The sequence below is a fragment of the Penicillium atrosanguineum genome (genome assembly GCF_028827265.1).
Source record: "Penicillium atrosanguineum strain IBT 20685 chromosome Unknown utg000006l_segment0_segment0, whole genome shotgun sequence".
Lineage (NCBI taxonomy): Eukaryota > Fungi > Ascomycota > Eurotiomycetes > Eurotiales > Aspergillaceae > Penicillium > Penicillium atrosanguineum.
In genome coordinates this window covers 755,242-775,692 of record NW_026623138.1, presented here as the reverse complement: position 1 = coordinate 775,692, position 20,451 = coordinate 755,242, and the positions used below count along the sequence as shown (strand labels likewise).

General features: G+C 49.2%; 10 protein-coding genes across 10 annotated transcripts; 4 read left to right on the top strand and 6 right to left on the bottom strand.

Moving 5' to 3' along the window:
• Positions 1–305: 305 nt before the first annotated feature.
• N7443_007423 (uncharacterized protein) lies at positions 306–2,225 on the top strand (the record flags this gene model as incomplete). The annotated part of the gene is made up of 10 exons (XM_056887479.1): positions 306–427; positions 475–805; positions 855–948; positions 1,005–1,090; positions 1,140–1,270; positions 1,317–1,446; positions 1,498–1,594; positions 1,649–1,918; positions 1,973–2,057; positions 2,108–2,225. 10 exons carry the CDS (start codon positions 306–308, stop codon positions 2,223–2,225), a joined length of 1,464 nt encoding a protein of 487 aa, XP_056739170.1.
• A 206-nt stretch (positions 2,226–2,431) lies between these two features.
• On the bottom strand, positions 2,432–3,625 carry N7443_007422 (phosphatidylinositol-specific phospholipase C/glycerophosphodiester phosphodiesterase family protein; the record flags this gene model as incomplete). The annotated part of the gene is made up of 1 exon (XM_056887478.1): positions 2,432–3,625. One exon carries the CDS (start codon positions 3,623–3,625, stop codon positions 2,432–2,434), a length of 1,194 nt encoding a protein of 397 aa, XP_056739169.1.
• Positions 3,626–4,016: 391 nt separating this feature from the next.
• N7443_007421 (putative MFS transporter) lies at positions 4,017–5,669 on the bottom strand (the record flags this gene model as incomplete). Its single annotated transcript, XM_056887477.1, has 4 exons — positions 4,017–4,400; positions 4,454–4,595; positions 4,645–5,106; positions 5,182–5,669. 4 exons carry the CDS (start codon positions 5,667–5,669, stop codon positions 4,017–4,019), a joined length of 1,476 nt encoding a protein of 491 aa, XP_056739168.1.
• Positions 5,670–5,776: 107 nt separating this feature from the next.
• N7443_007420 (cytochrome P450) lies at positions 5,777–7,496 on the bottom strand (the record flags this gene model as incomplete). Its single annotated transcript, XM_056887476.1, has 3 exons — positions 5,777–6,888; positions 6,947–7,306; positions 7,364–7,496. 3 exons carry the CDS (start codon positions 7,494–7,496, stop codon positions 5,777–5,779), a joined length of 1,605 nt encoding a protein of 534 aa, XP_056739167.1.
• A 695-nt stretch (positions 7,497–8,191) lies between these two features.
• Positions 8,192–9,676, top strand: N7443_007419 (putative cytochrome b5 reductase; the record flags this gene model as incomplete). Its single annotated transcript, XM_056887475.1, has 2 exons — positions 8,192–8,321; positions 8,370–9,676. 2 exons carry the CDS (start codon positions 8,192–8,194, stop codon positions 9,674–9,676), a joined length of 1,437 nt encoding a protein of 478 aa, XP_056739166.1.
• An 886-nt stretch (positions 9,677–10,562) lies between these two features.
• N7443_007418 (uncharacterized protein) lies at positions 10,563–10,835 on the top strand (the record flags this gene model as incomplete). Its single annotated transcript, XM_056887474.1, has 1 exon — positions 10,563–10,835. One exon carries the CDS (start codon positions 10,563–10,565, stop codon positions 10,833–10,835), a length of 273 nt encoding a protein of 90 aa, XP_056739165.1.
• Positions 10,836–11,215: 380 nt separating this feature from the next.
• On the bottom strand, positions 11,216–12,557 carry N7443_007417 (uncharacterized protein; the record flags this gene model as incomplete). The annotated part of the gene is made up of 3 exons (XM_056887473.1): positions 11,216–12,061; positions 12,096–12,229; positions 12,281–12,557. The coding sequence occupies 3 exons, from the start codon at positions 12,555–12,557 to the stop codon at positions 11,216–11,218; spliced, it is 1,257 nt and encodes a 418-aa protein (XP_056739164.1).
• Positions 12,558–14,767: 2,210 nt separating this feature from the next.
• On the bottom strand, positions 14,768–15,202 carry N7443_007416 (uncharacterized protein; the record flags this gene model as incomplete). Its single annotated transcript, XM_056887472.1, has 1 exon — positions 14,768–15,202. One exon carries the CDS (start codon positions 15,200–15,202, stop codon positions 14,768–14,770), a length of 435 nt encoding a protein of 144 aa, XP_056739163.1.
• A 1,900-nt stretch (positions 15,203–17,102) lies between these two features.
• Positions 17,103–17,747, bottom strand: N7443_007415 (peroxiredoxin-like family protein; the record flags this gene model as incomplete). The annotated part of the gene is made up of 1 exon (XM_056887471.1): positions 17,103–17,747. One exon carries the CDS (start codon positions 17,745–17,747, stop codon positions 17,103–17,105), a length of 645 nt encoding a protein of 214 aa, XP_056739162.1.
• A 753-nt stretch (positions 17,748–18,500) lies between these two features.
• Positions 18,501–19,617, top strand: N7443_007414 (uncharacterized protein; the record flags this gene model as incomplete). The annotated part of the gene is made up of 3 exons (XM_056887470.1): positions 18,501–18,542; positions 18,613–19,143; positions 19,228–19,617. The coding sequence occupies 3 exons, from the start codon at positions 18,501–18,503 to the stop codon at positions 19,615–19,617; spliced, it is 963 nt and encodes a 320-aa protein (XP_056739161.1).
• Positions 19,618–20,451: the final 834 nt, after the last annotated feature.

Genomic DNA, 20,451 nt, shown 5'->3' with positions numbered 1-20,451 from the left:
AAGGAGAAGAGTCTCCGAAGGTTGGCATTTGAAGGCCCCCGAGATCCCGAGGTCGGCGTTCACTTTTAGATCCCGGGATCCGAAACGCTCGGCGTGACCATGACATCGATGATACGAAATACGACCTCGTATCCCGTAAGAAACCAAGCAAATCCCAAGCATTTTGAAATCCGGGGAACTGCGGGGAAAGCAATGACAGAGTCAGCTCGGGTTTAGAACTGTCTGCCGAGACCTTGTTTCTTTATTTTCTTCGTCTGGTCTCTGACTCTGCGTTCTCACCTGCATCCCTACGTGCACAGTCAATCATGGAACTGAAACCAAGCGCTATGGAAGTCGAAGAAGCCAAGACCGGCGAGCTGAATCGGTTTGGCGATCAGCTGCAGCAGCAGAAATTGACGAGTCGCATTCTGCTGAAGTTAGACACACGGTCGGTATCCCTTTTGCAGCCGTCCAGCAGGGAGCTAACGAAGCTAGAATTCTGCCTATCCTCGCATTGCTCTTTTTATGCTCCTTTCTCGATCGTACAAACGTCGGGAATGCCAAGATTATCGGTTTGGAAACGGACATCAACATCAACGACCACCAGTACGATATCGGGTTGATGGTCTACTATCTGTTTTATATCTGCAGCGAGTTGCCCAGCAACCTTATACTAAAGAAAGCGTCGCCTAAGCTGTGGTTACCCTTTTTGACTGTTCTCTGGGGTATCATTACCATGTGTCTGGGGTTTGTGAGGAACTATGGCGGATTTGTTGGTGTGCGGGCTATCCTTGGTATTGCTGAAGGTGGATTGCTGCCAGGAATGGTATGTTCGATTTCGAATCCACCGAAATGCCCACTCTAACCATAGATAGGTTCTATACCTGTCGACTTTTTATAAACGTGGAGACTTAGCTCTACGAATTGGTCTGTTTTATACCGCAGCTTCTTTGTCCGGTGCCTTTGGTGGTACGTACATCATCCCAGGTGTCTGTCTGCGTGACAATCACTAACTACTATGTTAGGTCTTCTTGCCCGTGGTCTCGCAGCAATTGCCCCGCGCGGAGGACTGGAAGGATGGCGCTGGATCTTCATTATCGAAGGCCTATTGGTAAGCAAACTCATCATCTACTGTCAAACCTCAGCTAACAGTATCATAGACTGTCGCCTGCGGTGCACTGAGTTTCTTCCTCCTTCCCAACTCATTGGAGTCGTCATCATTCTTGACACCTGAAGAAAAAGAGTTTGCGCGCGAGAGAATTCTGATGGATAATCCTAGAATGCCGGATGGGTAAGTGCGCCATGATCGTCTAGCCTTCTGATACTAACACAAACAGGACATTGACTGCCGAGGCGGAGTCATTTAAGTGGTCAGAAGTCCGCCGAGGTGTCCTAGACGTCCAGGTCTGGCTCTCTGCTAGTGCGTACTTTGCGATCCTATCTGGACTGTACTCATTTGGTCTCTTCGTAAGACAACCCCTTCTACTTACTTGAAACACCTTGTCTCATGATCTCCAGCTACCGACGATCATCAAAAACCTGGACTTTGCCAAAAGCGCCAATGAAGTGCAGCTTTGGTCGGTCATTCCATACGCAGTCGCAGCTGTCATCACCGGTAAGAATCATCGTCAAAATCCAGATAATCTTTACCACTTGCTAATATCCATAGTTGTCGTGGCGTTCATCTCAGATCGCCTCCACCTTCGCGGTGTTGTAATGCTCTTCACCCTCCCCATCGCGATCGTCGGCTACGCAGCCATCGCCAACATCGACTCCCCGCGGGTTCAATATGGTATGACATTCCTCATGGCTACCGGCCAGTATGCCAGCGTACCCTGCATCCTGGTATGGATGTCGAACAACTCAGCTGGCCATTATAAGCGTGCAACGACTTCGGCGCTGCAGCTGGCCATTGCGAATGCCGGAGGGTTTGTCGCAAGTATGTTATCTGTTTCTTCACCGTTATACGCATGATATTTACAAAACGTACCAGCCTTCAATTACCCATCTCATGATGGGCCGCAGTTCCATCGGGGACATACTATTATTCTTGGGTTGCTTGTGTTTGCGTGGTTTATGTGAGTCCGTAATCTTTCCCTTTGATACTCATACTGATTGATATCTCTAGGATTCTGGTTAATGTGCTCTATTGCGCCAAGGTTAATCGGGACAAAAGGAATGGGAAATATGACCAGTATGCAGGATATAATGATGACCGCAACCCTGATTTCAAGATGGTTCTTTGAGGGGTCTCTTGATTGACGTCCTGGGTTGTGTGGATGAACATGACAGATCTAGTGTTTCTAATCGATGCTACTTATGTTTTAGTCGCGCGATGATGTAGCAGTAAAATAAGGCAATGAGCACTACTTCGTGTTTTAGAAAGGTTGTCACTTCATTCATCATTAAATGCAAAAGAGAAGTGCTAATTTGATTCAAGCGCTCACGCAAATCAATTCCACCAAGTCCTTGGCCTCCAATCCACCTTGGTTGCGCCATGCAAATCATGCACATTAAGCACATCCACCCCCTCACGAACTAGCGCCCGCCAAACGTAATTCCTCAATCCAACCGGCCACTTCGGCGTTCCCCAGTACCTGACTTTCAACCCCCGTTCATGCGCAACTTGTATTTGGTTCTTAATCTTAGCGAGCTGACCCTGCGAAAGACGACTGAGCGGAAGAGAACCGATGGACCGGTGGAAGTCGACGGAGGCGTAGTAGCTATTATGGTCATTAAAAATGGACCCGTCCATTTTGAGATCCGTGACGGTTGAGAAAGTGGGGTGGGCGAGGACGTCTAGGGGAGCGTCGTAGAAGATGTCGCGGTGGGTGGTGCTTTTGAGGATTTGCTCGAGGGGAGCATCGCCCGATGCGACGATTGTGATAGGGCGGTTGAGGACTTCCGAGCCGTTGAAGTAGGTCAAGTATCCACCTTCTCGTAGGGGTTGCAGCTGTTCCATCAGATGAGGCCAGATGAGTTCTCCAGTCCCTTTGAAGTCGACGAGAAGGACGAGAGTTTGTGTAGGATCGCTAGTGAAGACGCCGACGAGTTCAGCTGGGATTGTTGAGCCATTCATGATCAAGTTATGTTTCTGGAGCATCTCTAGTAGCGGATCGAGGTAGAGACTGCGCAATGTCTGCCCTGGCAGCACAGTTTGACGTGTATGTCCGACTTGGAGATCATCATCGTGCAACCAGACGTCCGCTTCGACACTAATGCAGCCAACCTCAAGGGCAGAAAAGAGCGGAACACGGCGCCAGTAGTCGTTGTGGGAATGACAAGGAACCGGATCAACGCCGTGAGTTCGCCAGTTCGACTGGAGGATCGGGAAGAGATGAGAATCACGAGCATCCGCGAAAAAGGGGAAAAGACCACTCCAAGCGAAAGTAAAGAAACTGAAGAGACCGCTGGAGACTGTTAGAATTGAATTGCTCGCGAAACGAAAAACGTACAAGATGAAAACGAGGGCATAGAGGGGCCGAACAAGCGCCCTACAAAGCAGCGCTCTCCTCGAATAAGGCCTTGCGTCACAATGTGCATGCGAGCACTTCCATAAACGTGACTTATTCATCGAAGACTCAGGCTTTCGTAGCTCAGTCAAATCCGAGTCGAGGAAGAGGAGAGCAGGGTCGGTGTTCTTCATGACGACCGTCAAAAAAGCTTAACCGGCATAGCCTCGCCGATCCGATGAATTTTATTGTGTTTCTGCCTGGAATCTCGTGTTTGTCGAGCTATCACAGAATGGGATTGGGTCGAGTGGGGATGTGTAGACCATTCGGAATGCGGGCGAATCCGTCTGCCTAGACGCATATGCACCTCGACGGTACTACTACGCTGGAGCCTTGCCTTGGAAGGTAACTGCAAGGCTGTCACTTGAATTAACTCTGGGACTCCCGGGGGAAAGAGACCCCTTTTATCTCTATGATTTGTTCTGTCGGCTAAAACTGCCAGAGACTACTGAGACAGGCAAAAGCACGCGTTTGTGGGCCTGGTAACGCAATTCCAGGCTGCGTGGGTACATGCCGAGATGAAATCTAGCGAGCCTCGTCGTTCTGCGTAGTCTGCTTGCGCTTTGCAGCTTCCTTACCGGCAAAGCTGGCCAGCATGCCGAGGTCATAGATAATCTTCAAAATACCCGCAATGATGAAGGAAACTCCAAACATGTCGTTGCGAGCCAGGATACCGGTGAGCAGGGGGCCCATGCTCTGGCTGGTGGTCTTGACGACGTTGACGGCGCCCATAATAGCCGTACGCTTGTCGGACGGGAGAGCCGCTGCCAGGAACGCCGATCGCGGGGCCACATCCATGCTTTGGGAACAAGCGCGCAGAACGAGGAATGTGAGCGCCAATGGCAGGCTGTTTGGAATGGAGATCATCGCCAGGCAGACGGCTGATGGCAGGTGAGTGAAGACCATGGTCTAAAAAGGGTTAGCCGTGAGTAGTTATCTGTAGGGCTGATGTCGATGATCACCTTCACATTGCCGAAACGCTTGGCAATCGACGATGCGACCAGCATGGAAGCAGCAGCAATGCTGCTGGTCACGAAGAAGATAGTGCCGAGTTCGCCTTCGGGCAGGCTGAATTTGCGGTGGAAGAAATATGTCATCCAGGACCTGGTCGAGTCAGCAATGAATCTCCACAGGTCATGACTTCTTGACTTACATCGATGCCAATCCAGAGGCAAAAGCGTCCAAACCGAACAAAATGAAAAGCCGAATGACGAGCGACCAGAGATCTTTCTCAATGGACGCAAACAGTCCCTTCTTCTTAGGCAGCTCCTCAACGGGGGCAGAGTCTCCAAGCAGCGGACGAGTCTCATCATTCTGCGGTGCAGGCTCCTCCTTCACATACTCAACCTTGCGGCTCAGCACTAGGGTGAATACCAGCTTGACCACACCGACAGCCGCATAGACGAAGAACATAACCCGACACGACGGGATAAACTCCCATCCATGCAGAGACTGCAGCGAGGTAAGCATCCAACCGCAAATCAACTGACCCAACGCGGTGCCCGCCGCCCCAACCAGTGAATACCACGCAAAGACATCAGGAAGTTTCTCATGCGCCACGAGATGGGCCAAAGTGGACTCCTCAACGGCACGGAAGGGCCCAATCTCATTTCCACTGCGGGGAAGTCAGCGATGAAATTGAAATCTCCTTGACTCAAAAAACCAAAAAAAAAATTGGCAGAGCACATACCTCGGGCTAATAACACCAAAGACTGCCGCAGCGAGAAGAATCCAATAGTTCCCCGTCAGCGCAAACACAACACCGCTACCGGCCATCAACACCGAGCCCAGCGACAACACAGCCTTCCGACCCATTTTATCCGCGAATAGAGTTAGGAAGAAGCTAATCACGACATCTCCAATCAAGGTCAACGTCATAAACAGGCCGATGCGATCATCAGCGATCCCAAGGGCAGATAGATACGAAGCCAGGATAAGAGTTGAGCCGCCGTAGGCGAATAGACGCACGAAGCGCTGGGCGCAGAGAAGCTTGACGTCGAGCGACGAGTGCCACATGGTGACGAGGCCCACCTCCTCGAGCAAATGGGCGATGACGCGCACCGGGCGCGAAGTCGACTCGGCCATGATGGGAGAGAAAGGGAGAAGAGTTGCAGAATCGTAAGATAGAAGATAGCAGTCAATACGAAGCCGCTCGGAGTGGGTCCGAATAGGCAGCATGGGTGATTGATTGGATCGGATTTGGTTGTTCGTTTCTTCGATCAAAGTGGATTCTCATTCTCTATAAATTACTTTTAAAAATACATTTTACATCGGAAGACCACCGTTCAAACAGACTCGCTCTTGAAGGGCCACTTCACACGTCGCTCGGCACGCACGTACAGGTTATTCGGGCGGATGAGCTGGAACATGGGATCGTACTCGATCGGCCCGTCATTCTCCTTGGTGAACTTGTATCGGTAGACCAACTTGGGCAAGAAGACCTTGACCTCCTGCAGCGCGAAATTGAATCCGATACACATACGCGGACCGGCCGCGAAGGGGATATACGCGCCCTTGTGGCGATTCTTGACCTGCTCCATGTCCCAGCGATCGGGATCGAAGCGGGCGGGATTCTCCCACACGGCCGGGTTGTTGTGCACGTGGTGCAGGGCCGGGATGACGATTGCGTCTTGGGGCAGTTTGTATCCGCCAGGGAGGATCATGTCGACCTTTGCAGTGCGGGCGGGCTGGTAGGAGGGGTTATGGCGGCGCTGGGTCTCCTTGATGAAGTGGTCCATGAAGGTGAGTTTGTCGGTGAGGTCAGCGGTGAGTTGGGTGTTGGCGTCGATGTCGTGGTCAACGAGTTCTTGGAGGAGACGCTCTTGCATGCCCTCGTAGGTGACCATAGAGTAGAGGAGCCAGGAGAGAAGGGAGCTGGTGGTTGTGAAACCGGCGCCGGTGGCCACGACCAGGGCGGACATGAGACTTTCCTTGGGCAGCTTCTCACCCTTGTTGTCGGTGGCGCGGATGGCGTAGTCGATCATGTTGGATGCTTGCAAAGCTGCGTCCTGTAGAGGGAGATCCTCAACTCCACCGCGAGCCGCATTTTGAATCGACTCTTCGACCATCTCCATGATGCGCCATCTGGCATCGCGCAAACGTTGGGGATCACCAAACGGCAGTTTGGCGTACCAGTTTCCTCGAGCAGTCACCTTCTTGTTCAGCTCTAATGATTCGGCAATGCGGTACACCAGCTCGTGAGGGGGAGCATCGGGCGTTGTGAAGTGCTTAAAGTCGATCCCCAGAACCAGTTTGCCCACAGCCTGCGCGCCCAGCTTCAACATGTACTGGTAGACATTCCACGCCTCCTCCTGCTCATCGAGCTGATCGAACACCTTGAACGCATCCTCAACCGTCGCCTGCATAGTGGGAGCATAGTGACGCACAGCCTTAGGCCCTAATGCCGGGGGGAAGGAACTTGTGAGCGGTGCGCCATTCCGGAGTATCTGTATCACCAAGGAAGACCCCCGCTTCCTTGTTCTTGATAGGATACAAGGGGTGGGCTTCGTTGATCTTCTTTGTGAAGAAATCGGACTCGGCAAACACAATAGTTGACAAGAGAGGGTCGTTGGTGTGGTAGACCGTGCGACCCATGTTGGTGGTCTGAAAGATAGGGCCATACTGTTCGAACAGGCGCTGGTGGTTGCCCAAGTGATCGGGGTAGATCTCGAAAAAGTTTCCTACAAAAGGAAGACCGTTTGGTCCGGGAATCTCTCGGACTGCTTTGCCATCTATCGTGATAGCGATGGGGTTCTCGTTGACCAGAACCTCTGACACGGTGAATAGTGTCGCGTCATCAGATTGGAAAGTGATGCCTGTAGTGTGTTAGTATCCAAACCGATACGGTAGCGCTCAAGACTTGAAGTACTCACCATGAGGCTCAACAATGGCAAAATGACCAGCAATCAAATGCTGAAGTCCTTCAGAGTCAAGAGATGAATCCACCTCGACATTCCGAGCTGACGAGCTAGGCTCTCCCAGCAAATAAAATTGTTTAACAGCCATTGCGATATGAAATGCCAACCCAAAATGACCCCAAGACCAGGTGACGGAGGGTGTTTACTTATAGCGGCATAGCACAAACCACGCAAGTCCCCTGGAGCCATCGAATATCCAACCCAAACCACCTCCGACCCACGTCTTATCTCATCGACATGAACAACACGCATAAATCACTCGAATTTTCATTAACGTCGATTCGATTCGCGACAGGCCGTGGCGGCCTGACAGCCTACCGAGGCAGTTTCAGGCTTTTCGATCATGGGTCCACCACGCGCTTACCATTCCCAGTTACGATCTGCACATCAGACCCGCTGTTTCTGGTGTGGGCAGGGACAGTCTTCTACGCTTGCACTGAAATGGGATGGAAATGGAGCTTTTTCTCGGCATCGCGGTTTGTCGGCATCGGGTTCACTGTGCCGTTGAGGATACGCGCCCGTCCCGTGGTGTGGCCCCGTTGGCGTTGGTCTTGGAATTTGGCTGTACGGGTTCATTTCCGAGGCATAATGCACGGTTTCCGTGGATTGCCTTGAGACTGGAAAGGGGCAATGCGTTTTATGCATGGAAGTTGTCCGATTTCATTTGGGGGGGGGTTTGTTGGCCGGCCTTGTTATCAGTGGAGTTAGTTGATAGGTTCTGTATTTCTTTTAATCGTTGCTTTCGCAATTTGAAAGAGTGTATTATTCTATTATTCAAACACAATGGCTATCCCTGAGACGAAAGAGCTTAAGGCTCAATGGAAGGCCGATGTCGAGTTGCCTGAGTATTCGATGAAGGATGTGGCTGCGCACAAATCAAAGACTGATATGTGGATTGTAATTCACGGACAAGGTTAGTGTCTGCGAAAGAATGGCAAGAGTCAAAAGCTAACAGTAGCAGTCTTTGATATTACGGAGTATCTGCATGATCACCCTGGAGGTGCTGATGTCCTCATCGAAACTGCCGGCACAGATGCCACTGCTGAGTATGAGGATGTCGGGCACTCAGAAGATGCGCGCGAGATCATGCAGCCGTACCTTGTGGGCGTACTCAAGGATGCTCAGCAGTTTGTTCGTCCCAAGGCCGTTCGTGTTGTGTCACAGAATGCGCCGAAGGAAACCAAGTCATCTTCTTCACTACGAACCACTGGAATAGTGGCCGGTGCCATGGCTGCGATGCTTCCAGTGCTCTATATCTGCAGCCGAGGAAACCTCCACCACTTGAATGGCATGGGTGCGATTTCTCAACTCCTCCCTCGTCAAATGAAGGGCCTGCGCTTGCCGCGCGGCGGCTTCGTGAATGGTTTCCTCGCAGCCAGCACCGTCGCTGGCACGATTGGTGTGATGGTCGCCAAGCAGGCCAGTCGATTCACCAAGATCGACTCTGGTTTCATGCGCTATCCTCCTCGCATGAAGTCTAAGAAGGTCGTTCGCATCGACCCGCATCTTACTCGCGGTTTCCTCGAGCCCCAAAACTACCAGCGCATCCCTCTGGTTGAAAAGGATCAACTCTCGTCCAACACATTCCGCTTCGTCTTCGCTTTGCCCAATGCCAATAGCGTGCTGGGTCTTCCGATCGGCCAGCACGTTGCCATCAGAGCCAACATCGACGGTACGACCGTAACAAGATCCTATACACCCACCTCCAACAACCTTGACCGTGGCCGCATCGAGCTTGTCATCAAATGCTACCCCGACGGCCTTCTCAGCGGCCGCTACCTAGCCAACCTCTCTATCGGTGATGAAGTCGAATTCCGCGGCCCCAAGGGCGCGATGCGCTACACCAAAAGCCTTTGTCGCAAGATCGGCATGGTAGCCGGCGGCACCGGTATCACCCCGATGTACCAAGTGATCCGAGCAATCTGCGAAAACGACACCGATACAACCGAGATCAGCCTGATCTATGCGAACCGCTCAGAGTCAGATATCCTGCTCCGCGAGGAACTCGAGACCTTCGCGCGTCGCTACCCCAAGAACTTTAAACTGTGGTACATGCTCGACAGCGCACCAGAAGGCTGGACCTATGGATCAGGCTACGTGGACCAGACAGTCCTCTCCGAGCACCTGCCAGCGCACTCACCCGACACCAAGATTTTCCTATGTGGGCCACCAGGCATGGTAAACGCAACCAAGAAAATCCTGGCAGAGCTAGGCTTCCAAAAGCCCGGTCCAGTCTCCAAGATGAGCGACGAGATCTTCTGTTTCTAAAACTTCGACAAGGACAGTGCCGCGGCACTTCGTATCCAATTTCAATAAGGTTAATTAATTTTGCTTCACGGTGGAGTCATATATAATCGATTGTAGAGTGACGAACAAATAAAACGTGGCGCAAAGCCCATCAAGGAGGGCGTTCGGGCGCTATTCCTGATGCGTGGTTGTGGCCGACGCCCAACAAAAATTGTGCCGAGTTCGGGAGCGCCGAGTACTTTTTGGACGGGCCGATCTACTTGGCGGTGCCCCCGAGGCGCCAATGTGGTGCCGGTATATGCAGGGCTATGATAGGGTGCGATAAGGAGATGGGATGAACCGAGGTTCAAATTTGTTCTTCTTTGATGAGGGAGGTGGTACATGGGGCGCGAAATATGATGCGTCAAGGGTGGAACTACGAAAAGGGAAAGTGAATCCCAGGCTTTCTTTGAAAATTTGCATAGAAAACTCCTTCCTATGCAGTCGGAGCTTGGTGTCTCGTCATATTTATCTGTGGTTTTGCGAATGCGGTCTAATTCTAAAAAAAAACACAGAACCGAAAAGCAAATTTCCTTCGCCGAAAACCATTGTTCCATGTTGCTCGACCTTTGCAATCTCAGATTACACACGTATGGGTGTATGTAGCGGCCACCAGGAAAACATGGACCTAAACTGCTTGTCCATATTGCTTTCAAGTCTTCAAGGAAAAGCCCTTATTCGACGCGCTCAAAAGTAATGAAGAAGTATGCCTAGAAATATATTCAGAAAGTGTGTTTAGAAAGAGGACTAGGAAAACGTTAGAAAAATGAAGTCAAGAAGTATATCTTGAAGATATTTAGAAAGCGTGTTTTAAAAAGAAGACCAGAAAAACGGCTAGAAAAATATCTAGGAAGACTAATTGATAAATATGATCTTGACAAGCCCGGTCCCGCGACCCAAGGTGGTGCCTCCCCCGGCCGGCATGGCTAGCATGGAAACTGCATTGGCCGCCGATGCTGAGTACCGCGACCTTGCGCAGGAACGGGCACGTCTTGCTGTCAAGAAAGGGGAGGTTGACCGGTCCAGGATCGAACTTGACACCTTGGAAGCAGGGGTGCTTCAGAGGATTGCCGCCAATGCCCGTGACTTGGAGGAATGCGAGGTGATGTGGAAGCGGAAGTGGGAACGGGAACATCCGTAGTAGTGGCACTAACGGTCCTTCTCTGGAATTAGACTGCGTTCTGATCCTTTGCTTTATCCTCTGTTGTAGTGGCTGCATCTACCCCGATAAACTGATATCGAAAATTGTAGGTTCTTCCTGACTATCTTCCGGACTATCTTCGCGCCATTTTGCTTTCGTCCTCATTAATCTATATATAATCTACAACTTCGCTCGTAGGGGTAGGAGTAGGGATTGGTGGAGGTGGAGGTGTATGTGGAGGTGTTGGTGGAGGAATACGAGCATGAACGTAGCCTATAGAGTAGTATTCATGACGACTCCCGACAAGGCTACATAGGGGTGTTGAATTAATTGTTAGGATCATGGGAGTGGTAGATTCCAAAAGAAAAAGCCAGTTCACCCTATTCGGTATACGGGCTTCGTCCTTGCGGGTTGGTCGACTTCGCTTGCAGCCGAAAGGGTACAGATCCAGGATAGAACCCGACTGATGAACTCCACTTTGCCGTAGGTACTCCACCCCGACTACCGATTCGCGGAACTGCTGGCGACCGACCGCGAGAAACTTGTCTCTTGCCCGTTACAGTCGTTTTGGTCCCTGAGGGAATTGGATCCACATCCTCATCCGATGGAAGATCATCATCTGAATCCTCCCCAGCTCCCTGCATTGCTGCGATCCTTGTTAGGTGCCACATGAGGAGAAGCAGGACCCATGAAGGGAGAGGTCGATTCAGTGGGTCATCCGTGGTAACAGTGAAGATATCGCCTGATTGCATTTCCACTTTTCGCTCCCAATTATAGAAACCAATCCTGGCAGTGGGGAGAGTTGTGAGCTCTTGTGTGCCCCCACTAAATGGGTTCTCGGTAGACGAAACATAGTCACTTCGCTTGACACTGGGTGGCAACATTGGTAACCAATGCAAGGCAATATGCATCATAGTTTGAGCCTCGTTGACCGAAACCGGTCGAAAGGCACACATTGGGCATCCCCAATATGCATGGACCTGCTTGCTAAGGGTCATCATGTTCGCAGTGAACTCTGTGTTGATGGTATATGAGCCCTGTAGCAGCTCAGCCTCCCATTTCTCCGTTTGGGTACGGCCCCAGTAGGTCCGTAAGTGATTCCAGAATTCGCTCCTGCAAGGTCGCACGAACGTTCCACAGAATCTATTTGGGATAATGTGTGCTGACTCAAGTGTTGGGGCACACCGCATTGTGACTAGGCATTGTTCGCGGTCTCTGTCGAGGCTCTAGAAGGAAGTAATATTAGTGCTACCCTCGTACTAAGCTCCCTGATAAGCCCACCTTCTCAACAATCTTTGGATCGCGCTTTGTTGGGGAGGTTGTGGCACTGGCCTGGGATGACTTGCACTTTGTGCCACGGGTGTTTGCAAACGGGTTCTTCTTTGAAAAGACCACTATTTTGAAGTTGTTAGGCTCGAGTCAAGAATCCATGCTGCTGTACTTACAAAATGAAGTAATGTCAAGTGGTAAGCTGGTGACCACTTTTTGCTGTAAAGGAATCAATCTAGCATCTGATGATGGCTTTGCTAGGTCTTCAAGCACATCTGCGGCAAACCAAAGCAGGAATAAGGTTCCCCGCGGGATTTCTCCCACAGAATCCCTATCCGCCAGTTCTAAGTTGTTCAGAACACGACCGATCAGGTCCTGGCGCTCGAGATCCTCGAATTCAGAAAAGATATTCTCAGTGTCACCAGATAAACTCATCTTGGATGTGGTGGGCATGAGGAGATGAAGGTAGAAAATGTAGAATTGAGGAGTATCGGGGCTGAAAAGCTCTGGTCAGCAACTTTACTTGCCCAGCGGCGCAAGTTTGGGAACGTTGCAAACTTACCGAACCTCGAAGGAGACGAACCAAACCTCAGGGAGGGCGGAAACCAAGAGGCGAAGAGACAAAACAAAACAATCCATAGGGAGAACGGAGACGAAGAACCTCGGGGAGGATGGAAACGAAGAGACAAAACGAACTTGGTCTGAGAGAAGACGGAGACGAAAACTAAGCCCCAACGAAAACACGTACTTGAAAGTTGCAAGCAGGGTGTTATGAAGAGAATAACTTCGTGTGCTATAAGGAAGCGTCAACATCCCGTAAGCGTGCCTTCCATTTCTGACCTCTAAGCACCATAAGTCACCGGTTAATATATTTGCTAATCTTGCCTGGAAACAAACTGATACAAAACATTTATCTGTGTCGCCCTTTTTGACTAAATACACCCCTCTCCCTCAGTTGTTATAACATATCTTTAGGTTAATTGTATTTGATATTTACATAGCATATCTATGAACACTATACTAGTGTGCTAGCGCTCGATGATTAGGATAAGAGCTCAACTCATTCAAAGACTATTTCATTAGTCTTTGCATTTAGAATTCATCAGGCACGACTCAAATACTCGTGAGAACACATCGTTTTCCAGATTTGCCTCCACCACGGCCTCCGGCTCGTTCGCCGTCTCTATCTCTGTACCCAGCATACCCTGCACCTAACCTATAGCACCCTGGATCTGAACCAGAACAGCCTGGTGCTTGGCTCGTCCTATCCTTGCCTTGCCGAGTGTCTGCCGAGGGTTTGTTACGTTCCCCTTCGTAGTAGAACTAACACCATCGTCGAGGCCGCAACGGTGAAACTGGCCACTAATGTGGCCGCTAGTGCGGTTGCTGTGCCCAGAGACCTGCACAAAACCATGAAAATTCATATAGCATCATTTAGAACGCCTGATCGCTTATGTTAAAGGGGTGGCCTACTGGAGTATCAAGAAAGTTTTCATCCTCGAAGCTATTCGTGAAGAACTCTTCTTGGAAGAACAGTAGGAATTGGAAAGCCAACAATCCAAGAGCAGTAAAATGCTCGCTCGCTCCAGGGAATTGTCCGCCTATCAATATCAACTTTATGATAGGGCAACTTTAGTTGCAATCACCGTCGACCAACACAATCGCAGCATCGACTATGTCTCCACTGGAAAATGGACGGATAGTAGATCAACTCAAATTAACAGATCCCTAGACGTGACTGACAGAGAATACAGCGCGTCCAGAATAGTGGTGTTCAGGGCGGCAAGGGGAGTTTCCCGGACGAATAAAAAAAAGGTTGAACAAAAACATACAACAGCAGGGATTCGCTGGTGGTCACCCACCCAACTACTAACCTGCCGGCGTGTGGCTTAAGTACGGCTGAGCGGACGGGAAGCCCTGTTCTCCACACCCTATGGTCGTATGTACTTCTTTGATGCTTGTACCAACTAATATCCTTCTCAGATTCAAGTAACGGAACTGAAGTACAACAGGTCAGCGTCTCCATAAGATTAGAAAAATCCCGCTTTAGCGTCGGGCGACCTGAGTGATTAGGGTCAGTGCGCAATAGACAGGGTGAGAATAGGGTGAGACCGGGTGAGAATCCTGCGGGCCGGCGGGATCGCCGCACAGACCGACTAACTGAATTATGGCGAGTGTTGGATACGGCTACAGGCTGTGAAACATTTGTTTCTTAGCATCTGCACACAGCCACCCTCGAGCTTTCTTGATTGGTGACTCCGTGGCGAAGACCCTCTTGCCAATGATAAATACTTCAAGTATTTCATACCACATTGATGCCATGAGCAACAATGAGACAACCTCGAAGACACCTGAGCCTGGCGAGATGATACACCGGATCAAGTGGCCGGTTCAGTCAAGCATGCACTCAACCTAAACCGAATTGTTGCAATACTAGGCTATCCGGGCTAGCTAGTGATAAAAGCCGTTGGGTTATAGTAATATGTATTAACATTTATTCCTCAAAAAGGTCAAGCAGTCGAGAAAATTAGAACCCAGTTCCATTAATAGCTTAGATCATTGGCTTGTCTTATTGGGTTTCAGAGTGAGCTATATTTGCAATTTTAAAATTTTGATTTGCTGAAAACCGTGGGATAATGTTGTTGAATTTGACGTCGATCAACTCAAGAGGTTCTTTGAAGGCCGACGTCCAAAGTCATATCTGCCGCGAGATCCTCTGAAAATGGTGACATCAAGATGTCGATCCAGACAATATCTCTTGCAATCTCAGTAAGTTCGTAGGGTGCCGGTTTGTCCATTGCAGTCATTTCTCTTTTCATCTCCTGTATGTATAATTCTCCTCCATCGCGGTATAGCAATAAAGCAATGGTGACGAGAGCCCAAATCTTTAGCTCAAAGTACTTCTTCCCAAGCGTCTTTACATTATGAGACACGAACTCAGCAAGCCTAGCATGTAGTGAAACTTGCTCACTCGGAGGGAATGCGAAATGTTCTTTCAAGTTCGACATAAGCGTGAGACATGTAAGCCGAACCATCTCCCTTGCGATAAGATCCTCGGGATCAGCCATGGCCTCAAAATTGCTCGGTAGTCTTGGCATTGAGAGTAAAAAGTGAATACAGGGACCGATCAAGCGTATTGCATCGATATCCCTCTTCCAGAAAAATGCGGAGTGACTGTTGGTATTTATCACATCCGCAATTGAGGAAACCATTCTTAATGCTTGGCCCGCTGGGGAAAAAGTGGGGGACATAGGTTCGATAAGTAACGCTTGTAGCGTAGGGGTTATTCCTCTCGAAGATCTATTGGATATACCAACAAACTCTGCGGGGAGACCAAATCGCGGAGATGAATCAAAGACCATGGCGCCAGCTATATCGTACCTTTGCGAGTAGCAGTCAGAAATGTCGTCCAGGAAATACAAAGGTTCGAAGTACTCACAGTAGTATGAGAAGGGACATGCGATCCCCAAGATCGGCGAACCCGCCACGTAGTTTCGCTATGAGACTCAACCCATCCATATGAATACTCCAGCTTTCCCAATCATAATGCCTCATCTAGGGGAAGGAGGTTATTCAAGAGCTCACAGTCGAGAACGTAGCACATACAGTAAGACAGACGTGGGCCAATATGTTGGCAATGGCCCCTCCACTAATACTCTCCGTGAAGTTATTAAGACGATGTCTCAGTTTCCTTGTTGAAGCTTCATAGTGACTCAAAGCCTCCGGACTTTTCACACTGTTATTGCCCTTGATCTTATATAAAGAATCAGCAGCATTGCCGAGTGTCACATGGAATGCCCCGGGGTCGCATAGCGCTACCTCAATCCAAATATTTCTGAGTGGCTGATAAGGGGCTGTTACGACTGATACAGAGTAAGTATTGATAGATGAGACGAGCCAGAAGCCAACGCGAACGCTTGGATCTTACAAAAGTGCATAAGTTCGAGAGCGCGAGTATCAGCCTCCACAGGGAAATGAGCGAGAATGGCTAGGCTTTGGCTAGGTGAGGCGCCGTTTATATCTGCGCCACGAAGCTGAGAGATTTCGTAATCAATTGACTCCGAGGAAGATGATCGGGCCGTTCGCGAAAAGGATTCTTTGGGTCTTGGGCGCCTCCGTCGTTGGCCTATATCCTTCATAACATGACGACGGATCTCCGTTCGTACCTCTTTTTGTCGATTCAAGTCATCTGGATGGGATAGGTTTATGAACTTGAGATCTTGAGTTGCCGAGGGTTGGACATCCGTTGACTTTCTTGCCAACATTCGTGATGCATGTGGGGGACGGGTGGGGATGATCTGCTCATCCCGTGTCAGTGGCTCAGCACCCCTACTCTTCCAGTCTAAACTATCCATTGTTGTCTGCAGTGATAGAATCAACTGATTTGTTCTAATGTCTTCTCAACGTCGTGTGGCTCGCTTGACGTTCCACTTTGACCGTATATTAGTCAGCAAGATGATGTGTAGGCGCTTTGTAATCGCGCGGGCACCCAGCCAGCTGTAACCCGAATCGACTCACGAGCTCAACAGAGTGGATGGACTGAGCCCGCGGCCCCGGTAACTCACAGTTGAATTGTAAGGAAGCGCGCCTGCGGTTTATTATTTTTGTATTAAGCGACATGGGATGTCAAGGCTTCCAAAGATCGAGTGCTGGAGTAAATAATATGACACAGGCATGTCTGGCACGGACATTTACGGTTCAAGCAGATCTACAGGGGCAGCACACTAAAAGTGCAAGTCAACGAACGTGTTTATTCTAGCTGAAGCGACACTAAGAAAGATCGATCACGAGCCACCGCATACGGTTTTTTCTCTCCAGGTTGAAAAAAGCGTCATGACTCAACGCTCTACCAGACTGCTTGGGACTTGGTGTCGAGATCCCCTTGAAGCCAAGTAAGCAAAATGAAACCCAATCAACTAGGCCCATTCCTGGCGTATATCTCCATACCAAAGCGGACCGCAAAGTGAGTGTGAAGGTAGCTTTCTGTAAAATCCAATATCAAAGCTGGTCAATCCAATGGAGGGCAGTCTCAGGATCCAATCTGTATTGGTATTCAGGATTGACAAAGGAATTGCGCACAATTCCCTCTTTATCAACGAGGAATGTTGCAGGCACCGGAAGTTCCAGGTTGTCGTTGCCGTACCGCTGGTTCCAATCCACGCCAAACTTGTCGAAAACATCCCGCATAGACTCGGGCTGTGGGAACAACAGACCGAGATTCTTCGCCAGCTGATTGCCAACGTCAGAAAGCACAGGAAACTTCAATGATAATTTCTCGGACGTAGACAGAGATTGATTGGGTAACTCCGGAGACACAGCTACCAAAGTTACGCCTTTCTGGTGAAACTCGTCCAGATGGGTTTGGAGCGCACGTAGCTCGACGTTACAGAAAGGACACCACTCACCCCGGTAAAAAGATACCAGGATAGGCCCTTTAGCAAGGAGATCATTCAATGAAACTTTGTTGCCGATCGCATCGCTCAATTGAAATTGTGGAAAGGGGCTCCCGGGCTGGATCGCCTTAGCAGGGTCGTAAACGCTTTTGAAGTTGCTGGCTGCATCCACTATGACGGAAGATATTTCCTTAGGGGCAGTTTCAAGAAACTGGTCGTAGGTAGTGGACAGTTCTTTGTTAAGGGCCATCTCGTGAGCTAGATCTTCGGTGGGCAAGACAAAAAATAAAGTAGATGGAAGTAAGGCTTGGAAACGAGACGATAGATATGGCTGTGATGTAGCGAATGGCTTTTTAAAAGATAAGAGGCACGCTTTCAAGCCCTCTAGATCGGCTACATTACTCGTAAGCGATATTCGACATTATTAATTCAAAAGCCGAAGCCCGAGATTGCCAAATCCATGGAATGGACCGGGCTCTTACGGCCCACCAGACAAAGAAAAACCCGTGTTAGGTTGGCATACAGTATGATCATCCTAGAGAGGGATGCAAACAATGTAGGACTATGTTCCCGATTGGGAAAGCAGTGACCAGGCCAGCCTAACCGCATACGGATGTCGGTCCCCCTATGATCCAGAGCCTAGCGTGGTTTTAAGTTCAATTGCGCAATAAAGTTCAACTTACGTGGGTCTCCATCTGGCTTCTCCGAATGCAAAAAAGGATCAAACGCCTCAGATAGATCAGAAATCAAATGACTGTACGCTGCAGTATCGACATTCCCGAGATTTCTCCATAGATAATTGCCCGAGATTTCCATGATTACCAAGCGATGGGCAGATTATCAATCAGGAATCCATGTTTATAGCTTAGTATGTCTCATGACGCGCTTTTCGGCCAGTAGTCAAAAATATAAAGAGATAGGTCTTGACAAGCTCGAAGTCTTCAGAGAACATCGTCATCAAAGTTGTTGCTATCTTACTACGGCAGAAGAGATTTACACCACAATGTCAAGACTTATTGTTATTCTCGGTATTACCGGCGTGCAAGTAAGTTAAAATCGATCATTATACAGTTTCTTCGAGATCTTTTCATGGTTTACTGATACAAAAATTGAAGGGAAGCTCCGTCGCCGACGCTTACCTTTCGAGTCCGGGATGGAAGATTCGCGGTGTGACACGTAATCCTGCATCTGAGAGCGCAAAGAAATGGGAGATGAAAGGTGTTGAAATTGTCAAAGGCGACCTTGATAATGTGGCGTCCTTGAAGCAAGCCTTTATGGGAGCCGACCTTATTTTCGGTGTCACCGACTTCTGGACCATCTTCAAAGATCCAGAAAGCCACAAGAAAAAAAGACCCAGCCAATCACTCGTGGAATATTGCCACGATGTCGAGCTCCAGCAGGGCAAGAATATTGCTGATGCTGCAGCCGCGGTTCCTAGCCTGTTCCGATACATCTTCAGTTCAATGGCCCACGCGAAGAACTCCAGTGGCGACAAGTTCGCCGAACTTTACCACATGGACTCTAAAGCAGATGCTGCTATCTATGCACAGAGCCTTCCAGCTCTGACCGGAAAATTTTCGCAGGTTCAGGCGCCTATCTATTTTCAGCTCCCTTGGGAGTGGGGACTTCCTACAACCCCAAAGAAGGTATGAATAATTGAATTGTCCCTTGAAATTTTTTTTTGACTTGTTGTTCCTGGTATATTAAGAGATATTGACTCTGTTGTATAGGTAGCTGATGGCACCTGGCGAATGGCAGGAATTGGCCCTGGCAACAAGGGCATTTCGTTCGGACACGTCCGCAAGGATTTCGGTCCCTGCGTCAAGGCAGTTGCTGAGTCTGAGCCTAATGTCAACTTGTTTGCTGTTGGAGAATACGTGTCATGGTCAGATTATCTCCGAATCTTTTGCGAAACCCAAGGTTTGAAGTATGGTGGCTATGACGAGCTTTCCTACGATAAGTTTTGCGAGTTACTTCCTGGGGGTCTTGGTCACGAATTTGCTCACAATGTACTATTTGCGCATGAGTTTGGGTACGAGGGTAAAGATCCTGCAGTTGTGAGACCAGAGAAGGTGAATCATGTCCTGTTCGATCTTGTTGCCACTTTGGGACACAATTGACCTTTCTATAGCTTGGTCTGAAAATGACTTCGTTCCGTGAATATTGCCAGGAGACTGATTTCTCAGCGCTGAACGGTGATAACTGATAAATTCAGTGGAAAATCTCTCAGGTGACCGAAACAAACCTCAGCTATATATAAGTGGTACTATTAGGGGCAATAGAAGGCAGCTCAACTCGATACGCCTTGTGAAGCCCAATCACGACTGAGAATACCATTTTATAAGATCAAACTCCCTGTTTTCCCCCTAAAGTTGCTGTGCTCCACTTAAAAGCCAACAATCCCCGCGCTCGTGATAGGATCGCCCAAAAGTACCAAGCCATACCTTGACAAGATACCAGTTGTTATATTGATCTGAGGTGAAGAAAGAATTGGCACTAGCATTTTGGTAGCGAGGCTCAGAAGTAGAATGTGCTTGTCTAGGGTGGAAGTTGCTTTTTCTATGGACTGAACTAGACAAAATTGGCTTCAATTAGTTGTTTGGATCTTAAAAATCGCTTAATCAACCAATTCAACTGGCTCATTTGATGACATAGTATGCAAGCTGGGAGATTACTTTTTCATAAAGATACTCAAGGAGAAATGCCTGGAACTGGCCGCGGCTGTGCATCATACCATTATTCAGAGCATTATATTCGCAACGCAGAAAGCCAGGTGTCTTTCGCCGATATATGTGAGTTGATAATGCCATTCTGTGTCTGTCTAGTGTCCGTAGTTCCAGCGGTACCTAGGAGCGAGGCATGAAACACCTTCAGTATCACTCGACAATACTTGATAACCTCGAAGGTCAGGAATGAATGATGCATTACATCCTTTATATGCTATGCTACGATAT